At 39.4% G+C, this 13341-nt stretch overlaps 1 protein-coding gene and 1 non-coding gene across 5 annotated transcripts in view; both read left to right on the top strand.

The window, feature by feature from the left end:
* Positions 1–11109, top strand: part of LOC106939099 (regulator of G-protein signaling 9-like) — a 23308-nt gene extending 12199 nt beyond the window's left edge. For 2 of the 4 annotated variants that reach the window (XM_015021406.1, XM_015021399.1), the window contains 11 exons: positions 2685–2747; positions 3082–3111; positions 3207–3268; positions 4043–4156; positions 4249–4364; positions 4462–4549; positions 4682–4820; positions 5081–5163; positions 5298–5421; positions 6659–7056; positions 7567–11109. In XM_015021406.1, the coding sequence (XP_014876892.1) occupies positions 2685–2747; positions 3082–3111; positions 3207–3268; positions 4043–4156; positions 4249–4364; positions 4462–4549; positions 4682–4820; positions 5081–5163; positions 5298–5421; positions 6659–7056; positions 7567–7729 (1380 nt within the window). In that variant the 3' untranslated portion in view covers positions 7730–11109. Of the gene's footprint in view, positions 1–2684; positions 2755–3081; positions 3112–3206; positions 3269–4042; positions 4157–4248; positions 4365–4461; positions 4550–4681; positions 4821–5080; positions 5164–5297; positions 6146–6658; positions 7057–7566 lie in introns of those variants that run through there. The other 2 variants (XM_015021417.1, XM_015021409.1) reach the window with 2 other exon arrangements.
* On the top strand, positions 263–334 carry trnac-gca (transfer RNA cysteine (anticodon GCA)). Its single transcript has one exon. It is a non-coding gene; the product is annotated as a tRNA-Cys (tRNA).
* Positions 11110–13341: the final 2232 nt, after the last annotated feature.

A 13341-nucleotide genomic window follows, 5' to 3' on the forward strand; every position in this document is an offset into this window, starting at 1 on the left:
CAGATCAAGAGGTCCCCAGTTCAATTCTGGGTGCCCCCTATTTAATATCCATCAGCAAAATTCCCAAAGCAGCACTTTCAATAACAAGCATGCTGAAAAATGTGATTATCATAAGATAGACTACAACCTATTCAACAAAGGTAAAGTGTTATGTGCTTCAAATATAGATTTAAAAATGTACATAATCACCTAAGAAACATTTTCATGAATTTAAATTCTCTGACTGTATATGTTATATGACAATAAAAGACTTGCACAATGTGGGGGTATAGCTCAGGGGTAGAGCATTTGACTGCAGATCAAGAGGTCCCCAGTTCAATTCTGGGTGCCCCCTATTTAAACTTGGTCAACATCCTGATCTGTAAAACAAGTACATAGTAAAAAATATTTATCAGTTTTGGTAAATTCAAAAGAATATTAAAACATTTGTGTTGTTAATCTGGACACAGGGTTTTCAGATGTCTGCTCGCTAAATCTCTAGAGTTACTTTGGGGGAAAAAATTTATTTCAAGTATAACAAAACATTTTTAAATTAGGTTAAATAGCTTACACTTTAATCTATTATCTATCTATTACATATAAAGAACTAGAAATCTTAGTAAATATCTGAATTCATCATTGTATATGACAATAACAATGACACAACAGGGGGTTTTTGAGCATTATATTTAATAGTCATGTAAGATCAAACTTTGACTAGACCTCTTCAAAAAGCCTTCAATTGTTTGGGCTTATGTTTTTTGAGCAATTCAGAGATTAGCTTCTCGGTTATGTTTTGGATCATTGTCTTGTTAAATTTGACAAAAAAAGCAAAAACAGAACAAATCTGAAACCTTTTTTTTATAGCATTGTGTTTCACAAATGTACACACTGATAATAGTCAGAAACTGAATGTTCAACGGCAGCCGACACAGAAACCTGCCGCCAAAAATTGCGAGCCTTCTCCACACTTCACAGGGCATCTCATTATCTCGACCCATGACTCCTCATTACCATTACATGTCCAGGCAACAGAAAAGGGCACGACTGTTTAATATTTAATTTCTGAGCTAGAGAATGTGTTGCAGTGTGTTGCGTCGTGGGGACATGGAGAGTCTTATGTCGTGACTCTGGTGCAGAGACCAGCCGAGTAAATCATAGCCTGTCCGTCAGTTATTTCAAATAAAGACAGATCCAGCTAGAAATCCACCAAATAAAATACATCAACCACAAATTTTCCTGTGATTTTTGGTGTTTTATGTAATATGCAGCTGCTTTAGGAAGCCTGTGTGTGCTTTAATGTATACATTCATCTGCATTCCCAAAAAAAAAAAAAAAAAAAAAAGGATTGATTCAAAATCCACCACTTTGTCTATTGTAACAGCTTTCGACTGATTAAAAACAAGATATGCTTACTCAGTGTTGTAGGTCACCGCCCAATGTGAGTCAGGTCATGACACTAAACTTATACTGCGGAAACGGAAAGCTTTTTCTTTTAGTCTGGGATTTATTTGAATAAATAAAGAAGTTGATTTTGGAGTAGCAATTTCTTGATGAATTGTTAATCTTATAGTTCAGGTTATGCATAAACTAAAGGTTCTCCATTTGAACAAGGAGGACAGTGAAGCAGCCAAATTCTGAGATTGTTATTGATTATTTCAACAATTATTAAACGTTAAACACAACATGATTATTTTGGGGTGTATTTAAAGGAGGAGCTATCAATGATTTCAACAAGATTCTTGAGGAGCCAAGTGGCCATAAACCCTCGATTGACAGACAAATGCCATCAGCAGGAATTGCTGGCAGCAGCCGTTGAGCTCTCCAGCTTCCGATGTATAAAATTATACAATATATTAAATGCCAAAGGCTCCGTGTCTGACCTTCAAGATGAGCTCTACTCCTTACCCAAAGCACAAAAGAGTCAGCTCCAGTTTTGCTCACAACTACATATAAATAAACCAACGAGCTCTGAGGGTTTCTGTTCAACAGAGTCACTAATCAAAACAGGAAATGTTCACGTCTGTGGACCAGCTGGTTGTCTGAAATAGGAAGTATGAAGCGTATTCTGAAAATAACACTAGCCCTATAGTGAAGCATGGTAGTGGCTTAGTGATGCTCTGGAAAACTGCAGGATGTGGAGGGTAAAATGGATTCAGTCAAGAGTCAGGAAAATCCTGGGAGAAAATGTCACGCCATCTGCAACGCAGCTAAAGCTTTGATCTAATCACAGGACACTGATCCACCAAAACTTGATTTAAAACGAAGTTATGGGAATTACTAGAATGGCCATGGCAATCACTTGATTTGAACCGTTTTGAAAAAAAAAAGCTTGTCATAAAGGGCTTCAACAATGTCGATAACGCACTCATCATTATGGCATTTTTGGTTTAATTTTGGGAAATAACTAACATTATAACGTTACCTGTAAGAAACAATTTTTTTTGTTCCCTTTTATTTCTTGCTGCATATTTACAAAAATACATCATTTAGAGTTGTGGTTGGATAATTTTGGTACCAATTGTTCATTATTGCCACTTCACACTTGTAACGAGCCACTTGGTGTTTCTAATGGCTAGGAAAAAAAAAAAGAGATCATACAACATCAACTGTTCATTAGCATCAGAAACAGCCACCTGTTGTAATTAATTGGTCCCTTGCTAAGCCCACTGTGTCTAATTGCCTTTATTGTAATGTGTGTTCAGCCAGGGACTGTGAGTGCCATGGACTACGGGCTGGATCGAAGAACAGATCCTAATACAGACGAGGTAACAGGTGAGTCCCCGCATGACCTGCAGGATCATAATTCTTCTCAATCAGCTTAAGCCCAGTAAGAGGCTTTAATGCATGAATGCAGCTGCATAAAACGATGCTTGCTTTCTATTTCCAGTCTACGCTGTCTGCTTACAGTGTTGATTTGCATCTTATTTCTTGTCTTCGCTTTTGTTCTTTTCTCCTCTGCAGGCATTTTCCCATGGCTCTATTTTTTCAGCCCACTGGTTACACCACCAGTTTATACCATTAAAAAAAATCACCATAAATATATATACATATATATAAAAAAAACAATATCAAATGTCTTGTATATATTCTTGTTCTCAGACACAAACACCTGACTACTACGAGAGAATTGTAAGTAGGATTTTGCTCTCTTGTGTTTTCCTCTTGCTTGTGTTTTTGCTCAGCTAAAATTGGTACTTTGTTCTGCCTCGTCTCACCTGTTGTAGATGATCTTCACCCAGCAGTCCATCATGAGGCCCAGAGTGAAGTCATCTGTGTCCATCGGCGCGTAAGACAGCCTCAGATTTATGTTACCTGCACTCTGATGCCCGCAACAACAAATTCACCTTTTAGTTAGATGTAAAAGGTCAAAAAACATATTTATAAAAATGCCTCCTTAAGGAAGTTGAGCACAATTGTCCTTAATTTTTTCCTTGTTCTCATCTTATGAAAACAAGATGATTTTCTTTTTTTTTTTTTAAGATAAGATTTTGAGTTAAAAATCTGCAATTTTTCTTCCATTCAATTTATTCATGCTTTACTTAGCTGCACTTCTGCGGAGCTTTCTGAGTGGTCAGACAAGTAAATTGGTGTGAACTCTTTTCAAGGGTTTAAGGAGAAATCCTCTTATGCTAAATACAATCAATAGGATAACTTAGGTTAGCAAAGTTTGACCCAAAAGGAACACATTACCGCTGCAGCAATGTGCTTTCGACCAAAGTGGAGATGTTTGGCTGCCATGCAGCGTGTTTGGAGAAAACCACACATAGCATGTCAGCTCAAACATCTCATGCCAACTGTAGAGCACGTCAGTGGAGGTGTGATGAAATGGGCCTGTGGTTGTTTTGTAACCACAGGACCTAGGCACCTTGAAGGCACTGAATCAACAGTGAAGTTCTTTACCAGAGGATTCTAGAGTCAATATGAAGCCGTCTGTCTGTTAGACGAAGCTCTTCCTGAACAGCACAGCGATTCCAGACATAACAATAAGTCTGCATCTGCATGTGGTAAAACATTATTTGTGATCTACATCAAACAATGCATCTCATTTCCTGCACTGCAGACTGGTGAAGTACAGCGCCACCTATAGCGGTCACGACCCTTTTCTCTCCAAGTGTCTTCCCAGCAACCCGTGGCTCACTGACGACACGACATACTGGGCCTTGAACATGTCTAAGTGAGTCAGCCAACAAAGACATGTTCTCTAAAAGTCAGCCTTATTCAGCAGTCTGATTTTCCTCCTCTGTGGTTTTTCAATTTGTGCCGCAGCGTGGAAATACCCACCAAGATGCGTGTAGAGAGGTGGACGTTCAGCTTCAAAGAGCTTCTCTCAGATCCTCGAGGACGAGATGATTTCAGACTCTTCTTGAAGAAAGAATTCAGTGGTATGGACTATATTGAATGAGAAAACCCCCCAAAAAACCCAAAAAACGCAGTGTTGATTTGAATACTTGTGTGGTTTTCTTTTCTGGGTGTTTTTAGGTGAGAACTTGGCATTCTGGGAAGGCTGTGAAGATCTGAAGTGGGGAACTGCTGTCGCGATGAGAGAGAAAGCAGAGCAGATCTACAAGTAACGACTTTTTGGGATCTACTGATTGGATTCGAGTTTGAAAGATCTCTCTTTATTTTCCCTACTGCATGAATTTCTGTAATCTTTCAGCAGAAAATTGATTCAAACTGACCATCTCTCATCTTTTCCCAGGACATTTTTGGCACGTGGCGCCCCGCGATGGATCAATATTGATGGAAAAACAATGGAAATCACAGTGAAGGGTTTGAAGCACCCACACAGATACGTTCTGGACGCAGCCCAAACTCACATCTACATGCTGATGAAGAAGGTCAGTGAACACATCAGCAGTGGGGCCTTAGGATGGGCAGTGTTCAATGTCTGCTTAACAGTTGGGCTCTGCGGTATGTTCACAAGACTAGAGAACCTGAGATAATTATATCATTGCAACAAGTAGTTCGATATAGAAGTATGAGTTGATAAAGCAGGAGCAATACATTTGATGACTGACGTCTCATAAGGTAAATATAATTATTATATTTGAAGATAAAGAATGGGTTGGCTTTTCTTTCTGTCTTTCTTTCCTTGCAGGACTCATATGGGCGGTACCTAAAATCTCCTGTGTTTAAAGAAACCTTAAAGAAAGCCATCTGTCCCGAAGAGCACAAATTCAAGTGAGCGACATCTTTTAGACGTTCTTGCATTTGACGTCCGATACTTGAAGAATGTCGAACTTCTATCCACTTAAACTTGTTTTGGAAAATCACATCCATCACTCTCCATTGTCTCCTTTTTCCATTTCCCTCAGTGAAGTCCAGTTGGAGCAGAACGCCAGGAACAGACGGCCCAGTCTTAGCCCCATCATCATCCGGCAGCAGGAGCAGGAGCAAAGGGCCAAGATGGCCGCCAACGCCCCGGTTGACATTACACAGGTCATGAGCAAACTCAGCAAGCAGGGCAAGGAGATGGGTCCTCGTCATTCCAAGTGAAAACACCTCAAGTTCAGCGACAAACATGACTAGCGTTTATGGTTTTTTTTTTTTCCAATTTCTGCAGAGGTTTAGTTTGAGATTGAATTATTTCTTTAATAATATTCATTTCGATCTCAAACTGATGAGAAATGTGAAGTGAAGCTGTAGAGTAAATTCAATGTGACTCATGTTCAAAATGTTGTTAGTTATACAAAACCTTTATTTAAAATAGTAGAAATAGTAATATATTTTTGCTAAGCCTCCTTACTAGTGACATATACTGAGCAACAGTGAAAATGTTTTTTTGTGAGCAATCCTGTTTTAATCAAACTCAGATGAGAAGTTGCACTTGTTAAATTACGGTTTTATTATGCGTGATGAGTAACGACAAGCAGAGGACCAAAGTCTGTTGTCTTATCAGTGAAAGCTGCCATTGTTTCTCATAAAGTGTCCATCGTTTTCTGTTGTTGTTCTGTAGTGCTGCTCTCTGTCTTTCTTTGTCATCAGTCATAAGTGAATAAATCAAAATCACCTCATTTTTATCTGTTTGTGTTATTTACTGTGTTTCAATGTAATCACTTTGTTGCTATGCACGTTGTTAGGATGGGATTTATTCCTTCCTTCGTTTCTTCTCTCCTTCCTTCTGTCCTTTTTCCTTTCCTTTCTTTTCTCTTTACTCTCTCCCTCCCTCCCTTCCTAATATCTTTCTCTCCTCTATTCTTCTTTTTTCATTCTATTTGTTGTTTCTCCCTCTTTCTTCATCTTCTTGGATGTTTTCATCTTTCTTACCCTAATCCACTGTTCTTTTTCTTTCTTTCTCTCCACTTAACGTCCCTTTGTCACTTTCTGTCTTCCCTCATATTGTACCTTCCTTCCTTCCTTCCTTCATTTGTTCAATCATTCCTTCCTTCCTTCATTTTTTCTTTAATTTCTTCCTTTCAACAACTTGACTCAGCTGCTGCACAATAAGATATTTTAAAGGTAACTAACCAGTGACCGTAATTTGTCTGTTTCATAAAATATTCAGCTGTAATAATGTTTAAAACTATCAATTAGTATCAATATCTCTCAGTTGACTCTTAGTTGGATGATTGAAATATACTGGATAGGAAAATTTTGAATTTTCCAGATCCCACACACTGACTCTTCCCAACCCAGATGCCCTCTGACTGTTGTGTCTTGCCCTCTGATCCCACAGCTGTGCCGATTTACCACTCCCGTCCCGCACCTCGCTGTCTACACTGGAATCCCTGACCCACCTTCTGTCACCGCCTCGCCCTCCCTCCCTTTCCTCGCCCACACCCCAGTCTGTCCGTCCCCAATTAGCGTGGCCTTAGACAGCACCTCGGCTTCTGAGCGGCGGATGGAGGCCAGTGACGGTGAGGGCAACACAGAAGTTCGGGCCCCTGAGGGGGGAAACTTGTCCAAGTCTCGAATGGCCCTGTCGCTGCGCCGACTGCTGAAGAGAGGCTGCAGCCCCTCCACCATGTTCGCCAGCCTGTCGCCCAAATGCCACACGGCGGCCACAACAAGTAGCCGCATTCAGCCCATCACACCAGATGAGGCCAGCCAGGCTCCACCCAGAAGAATCGGCAAGTAAGTGGTGGCAAATACAGCGCTCAGTCGAAAACACTTCGACAACGCTTTAGCTCTGGTTAACACTTTAGTTCATGTAGTGCAATCATCGAAGTGCACAATCCACAGTTATGGTGCTGTACTCATGTCAACCACAACAGAAGTGAAAATAGTGGGAAAACATTTAAGAACAAAACAGATAGGGATAAATACACACACTCTTTCTATTGCAATTTTAAGAGTAAGAACTTATCTTTAGTACCCTCCATGCTTCTTTGTATGTGTTAGAAACATTGTAATTAAACCATCTTTTATCCCACTAAGAAGCACTTCTTCAAGAGTATTAACTGTATGAAGAAAATATACAGTTAATGGCAACAAAAACTCCTTTAGTGGCTTTGCTTAGAGAGACACAGCTACAGTCATATGAGAATAATGAACACCTCATTAAACACTCAGTTTATTTGGATCTGAACACCACAAAAACAGAACTGGAACGACGTACAAAATCCTCTGTTCGATATCTTTCAGCTTCTTCCAGATCAAAGTAGACATTCCTCCCGAGTGCCGGATCTACCCCATTGAGTCTGAGGACGAGGATGAGGAGAACAGGCCTGCATCTCGGGACGCGGTGGGAACAGAGGAGATCATTTGCCCCTGGGAGAGTCTTACTCGACAGAACGGGACAGGATGATTGGCTGGATTCATACAGGTGCAACGCCACAGGACTTTTAGGGTGGAACATGTAACACAAATACCAAACAACATCAAGACCTGCAAGAATCTCTCAGTCTGGGACACCAAATGACAAAAACCCTTCAGCATCTGACCGCCTGCTGCTTTGAAAGGTCGTTGCAGAGCTGTTCTATTGCTTACCCCGTTTTCTGTCAAACACCATGACAAAAGTAGCTGCGAAACAGAAATGCTGGTGAAATTTTAAAAGGTAAATTTTTGTTTTCAAAACGAGGATTTATTGGGGTTCAGTCGCCTGGTCCTGGAGTGTTTTGTCAACTTGAAAGAGGCATTTTGTAGGGAGGCTGCAGAAGTGGGGGTGGTCAAGATCAGTCCCAAACCGTGTCCACAATCTGAACACAAAGACCAAACAGTTTTCCAGACCCAGCCAGGTCTGTCTTTTGTCCCCAATCCTATTTCTGGTGTTCATGGACTGGATGCATGACTTAGTCTCGTCTTTGCTTGTTCAAGCCAGGACCTCCAAGTCAAGAGACAGCTCCTGTATGTCTAATCCATGGGTCTCAGTAAGAAAATGATGGATTAATCTTCCAGGGCAGAGTCTGTCTATTCCTCTAGAGGCGGATGGGAGTGTTACTCTTGTCTGTTGTGGTGAAAAAAAAGAAAAAAATCTCCTTTTTTATTTAATAACCATTTACATTCCAATCTAAAGCAGTCTTAAAAATAAGGTAAGAAGCTTTGTCTTTAGGGAGGAGATTAGAGCAGAGCTGCAGCTCTTCTACATTGAAAAAAAGAGTCTGTTGACGTGGTTTGGCTATCTGATTATGATTCTACCAGGACACCTCCCTTTGGCAACGTTTCAGCCATGTCCCACTGGGAGAAGACAATGGATGGATGCATTTTGCCTTTCAACAAAAGCAGAGCTAAGCAGCTCACATGGTTTAGGTCCACAAGACGTAAAAAGTCTGTCTAAAAGTGTTCCTTTAGTTACAGCCTTACCGTACAGGACTGATGTGAGCCCCAGCGGAGCTCAGGCTGGAGGATGGTTTTAACAAGAGTCACTCCAGATGGGGACAGCAGAGTTTACCAAAGTTCAAGCGCTTTCACAGCTTGAACTTTAGCTTTCATGCTGGAACCTTACTCTGCATCTCAAGATGAACTGAAGCCCAACAGCAGCCTTAAACCACATCTCAGTTTAACCTCGAAACTTTCAATAAAGCAAGACAAAGACATCCAAGGTGTTATTTTCAGAATAGCAAGGATAAAGAAGTCAAAAGCATAGAGTACAAAGATAGACATACATTCACTGACATCGTTGTGGGTGTAAAGGAACATTAATTCAACAAGTAACTAAATCTGAAACCCTCGGCGGAGAATAACCAAAGCAGACGGAGACCTGTAGACTCTGCTTCCACATGCTTGTTCGGATGTTTCTATATACTTACTAATGTAGAGACGTTTTCTTGTTCTGCAAGATAGATTTAGAAGCCCCTGTCTATTAAATTATCTATTTTGTGAAAAAACAACAACAACAACAACAAAAAACTGAGCCAAACCAGTTTGGGGTAAAGTGGGAACACAGGGACAGCTTGTACAAAAAGATATACAAGCTGTCATATAAAAAGTTACACCCTCTTTTAATCCTAGGGTTATAAATAATCTGGTCTTCATCAGGTTTTAAAATGATAAATCTAACCTCAAGTGTATAAAAACAGACAACAGCTTCCATACTGCCACTATTTAATAAGCAAAGATCAAGTCTAAAACGGAGAAGCTGTGTGTGGAAAAATAAACAAATAGGAGTTAGATTTTCTCATTTGGTTATGGAGGAATTTTGGCCCCATTTTTCTTTGCGACATTGATTTTGTTGTTTGAAGTTTTCAGATGTTTGTATCTGCACAGGTTTCTTAGAGTATCACCACATTATTCTGCCTTACGATTCAGTATACATCAACGATTCAGTTGTAGATTTGCTGGAATGTTAAGGATCATTTTTGACTTTTGATGGCCCAGTTTATTCTAAACTTCAAACAGGTCTAATCTTTGACTCTAGACTTATTTGGTTGGAGAAGAGTTTGTGTTTGACTCAGTGGTTTTGAAGTGCAAAACAGGTCTAGGCCCATATTATCACACTTCAACTATGCTTGACAGTTTTTTTTATGAGAATATTGTGCATTCTGGTTTACACACATTGTATCCTCAATAGGGCCTTTCAGGTAATAGTTTCTACAAGAAAGGTTTGACCTGCAAACCCCTGTTTATGAATACTTTTGTCATTCATATAGCACAGGCTGATCTTGCAAGACAAACAGGTAGATGTTGTGTTCCAGAGCATGATGTTGGAGTTGTTGCTCAAATAATCACTTCTCCATCACCATGTATTTGATAGAAAATGAAATGAACATCTCTCACAAGATTGAGTTCTTCCACTATAGTGGAATTAGCTCCAAGTCTTTGATGTGCGATAGAATCCCTGTCTTCATCTTAGTGTTTAACTTTTAGACGAATCCCATTTGATTCAGGTGTATTCGAGAAGGGATGCATCTAGAAGTTGCAGGCGAGTAGCTCCTGAAAGTTGGACATGTCATGCTGCTTTTTTCATTCAACACTCTCAAGGAAGCTATAGATGTTCCCTTTTATTCTTGCTATTCTCTCATGAATTTTCACATTCAAAATTTTCACTGAGGCTTATATGGAGCTCTTAGGTTTTGGGCTCTTCTGCGTTTGACCAGCAACTTTTAAGATATATCTTAAAAGTTTTTTCCACTTGGGTGTAATCGCTCTCTCTTCAGAATGATGGAGTTCTTAATGTTTGGAAAAGGCTTTCTGACCCTTCCCAGACTGATGGACAGTCATTACGGATGTTTTTCTGCCTCGGCATCTGCATTGCAGAAACTCCTGCTTTTGTAGCAATTGTGGTAATCAGTAAATTTAATTGCATCTTACTGACCCTTTTCCTTTTCACCTCCATGGACGCAGCAAAGGTGTACTTAGTTTTTCAAACACTGATTTCATTTTTGGATGCATTTGTTTCATAAATGACAATGCCGAATCTGGTGTGTCTTCTTACAACCCTAGATTTAAAAGAGGGTGCTCTTTCTTTTTACCCAGGAGGATGCAGGTTGTAGTTTTGTATTTGGCTCCACTGCTGTTTTGTACCCTCTGTGTAGCTGTTGTGTACCAAACACCAAACAGATCGAGATGTTTATGGTCTCTTCTTTTGGGGAGGGACAGCAGAACATGATCTAACTAACTGAATGTATTATCTTTATCATGTTTACAGATGCAAAAATGTGAAAAGTACCTTGAATTTGTTGTATCTGATATGTACATTCCATAGTTAGTGTCAAGTGCCTCAATAAAAAAAGTGTCTTTTCAACAGTTTGACATCTAATTTTTATTTTTTTTTCTGTCAGGGCTTCCCAGGTCCAATCCTCAAGAACTATTGTTTTGCAACATTTAGATGAATCCCAACGCACCTGAATGAAATGAATGTCTCATTATCAGGTGTCTGCATAGTTAAATGTCATGCAGCTGAGGAAATTCAGTCATTTGACTCAAGGTTTTGGAGAAAGAATGCAACTAAAGTTGCCGGATACCGGATTAAGGCATCCCTGTTTTATTTTGTTCCAACTATCATTGAGTTGTAATGATTATGTATTACCACTAGGTGGCAACATAGAGAAGAAAATAAACACATATTGTTGCAAACAAGGACAGTTCAGTTTATTCAATAAAACAGAATTATTTACAAAAATCAGTATAGTTTTTGGACATGTTCCACTTTTTTATTTACATTCTGCGAATTACCAAGATCTTCACCTTGCGCATCATTTTATTATACAGACAAAGAGATCCCAAATTTCTTAACCATTTTTTTTTTTTTTTGTAAAAGTAACCTAATATCCAGACATATATAACTGCGATCTTTACACATGCCTGTTTTTTGCGACCACATTACTTCTGCTGTTTCAGATGTCACCGACTGATGTGCAGAAAGAAGCACAGCTTCACTGAGGTGACTGAACAAAGACTGGAGCAAAGCTTTGATCTGCCTCTGTTTTTCATGGCGTCTCTGAGCTCAACAATCTGATTGCTCCTTTTCAACACTCACGGTGGGACATTCACACAAAGTCCACTGATGCATTAGCCCAGCAAAGAGACAGAAAAATATCCAGGTGTTCAAGTGTTAAGAAGCATTTCTGGAGATGCATTCACACCACACATTTTAAGTTGTAATATGAGGGAAAAAGAAGTATACATGCTTATAGGTAAATGTATTTGTTTATAATCTCTAAATTTATTTGAAATCATGCAAAAGGAAATAACAGAAAGGAATAATTTAAGGAATTAGTCGTAGAACAAATCATAAATCAACAAATTTTAGATTCATGGGAACAATTTGCAACAAGAACTAACAGCATTACCGTCAAATATATATTCATCAGTTGGCTCCAGTTTTTCATCCATCAAGTCCTGAGCTAAGTTGTCTGAAATCAAATTTTTATTCATTAATAAAATCTTAAAGAGTGCTGGAAAACGCATTTGTAAGCAGTTAAAAGCGGTTTATTTTATTATTTGTATTTTGTTTGCATTTGTAGGCGCATATAGCAAGATCCACATCGCAACACAGTGGGAAAGGGACACATTGTCTTTAAAGTGGACTTCCTGCAGCCCAGACAAGCATCCAGCAGCATAGGAGTTGAACACATTACACTCTCCTCTGTCACTTTGAAGAAAATATTTAATATATTTAACCTCCCTGGCTCAAATACTTACATAAGAAGATTTAGAAAACATGTGGAACACAATCCAACATTTCACCATCAAATATGAACTCTGTCGATACAGACATGATGTTCGCTCTGCGTGACCTTGCCCTGACATGATGAATGACCAAATCAGAGGTGTAATGAAACTCCAGACGTTCTCCTGCTGCTCCCCCGTGATTTTCATCTATATATGTGCGTGTGTGTGCGTGCGTGTGTGTGCGTGAGTGCCCAGAACCTCCATCAGACTCACAGGTGACCCAGTGTTTCTCCCCGAGCCTCCAGTGTTTGACGAGAACAGGTAATTATCAGTGACCTCCTGCCTTATAAAATTTAACAGCGTGAGAAAGTGATGTGAAAGGATGAGCAAGAAGCAACCTTGCAACTTTAACTTCATCTTGATGTCTCCTTACACCTTTTTTCCCCTGGATTCTTCCCTCAAGCCACCAAAGCTCTTCTTGGCCCCTTTTAATTCTGCCTCTGTGTCCCTGAGGACTTTGATCATTAAGTGAAAGTTGATGCAATTCTGCTGTAAACCTGCACCTTTCCAAATGATTTATATTCCTTAAACTTTTCCCAAATTTGTTAGGTTATAACCACTAACTTCAAAGCGGTCTTAATTCTTTAAAAGCCACTAAAGTTATTGGGGATTATTCTGAACTTTCTCAGTAGTTATGCTACTGTATGTTTGGGCCTTCAGATATCTTATAAACTACATTTCCTTAGTCTTTTCTATTAAGCCACATTTGTGCATTATTAGTGTAAACGCTGTAGCCATTCACAATTTTTTCCATACACTTTTTGCCAGTATACTACTTCCGCATACTTTGTGCTATTTCAACCATTC

Source organism: Poecilia latipinna, unplaced genomic scaffold, assembly GCF_001443285.1.
Source record: "Poecilia latipinna isolate Pla-1442-1.1 unplaced genomic scaffold, P_latipinna-1.0 Scaffold84, whole genome shotgun sequence".
Classification (NCBI taxonomy): Eukaryota; Metazoa; Chordata; class Actinopteri; order Cyprinodontiformes; family Poeciliidae; genus Poecilia; species Poecilia latipinna.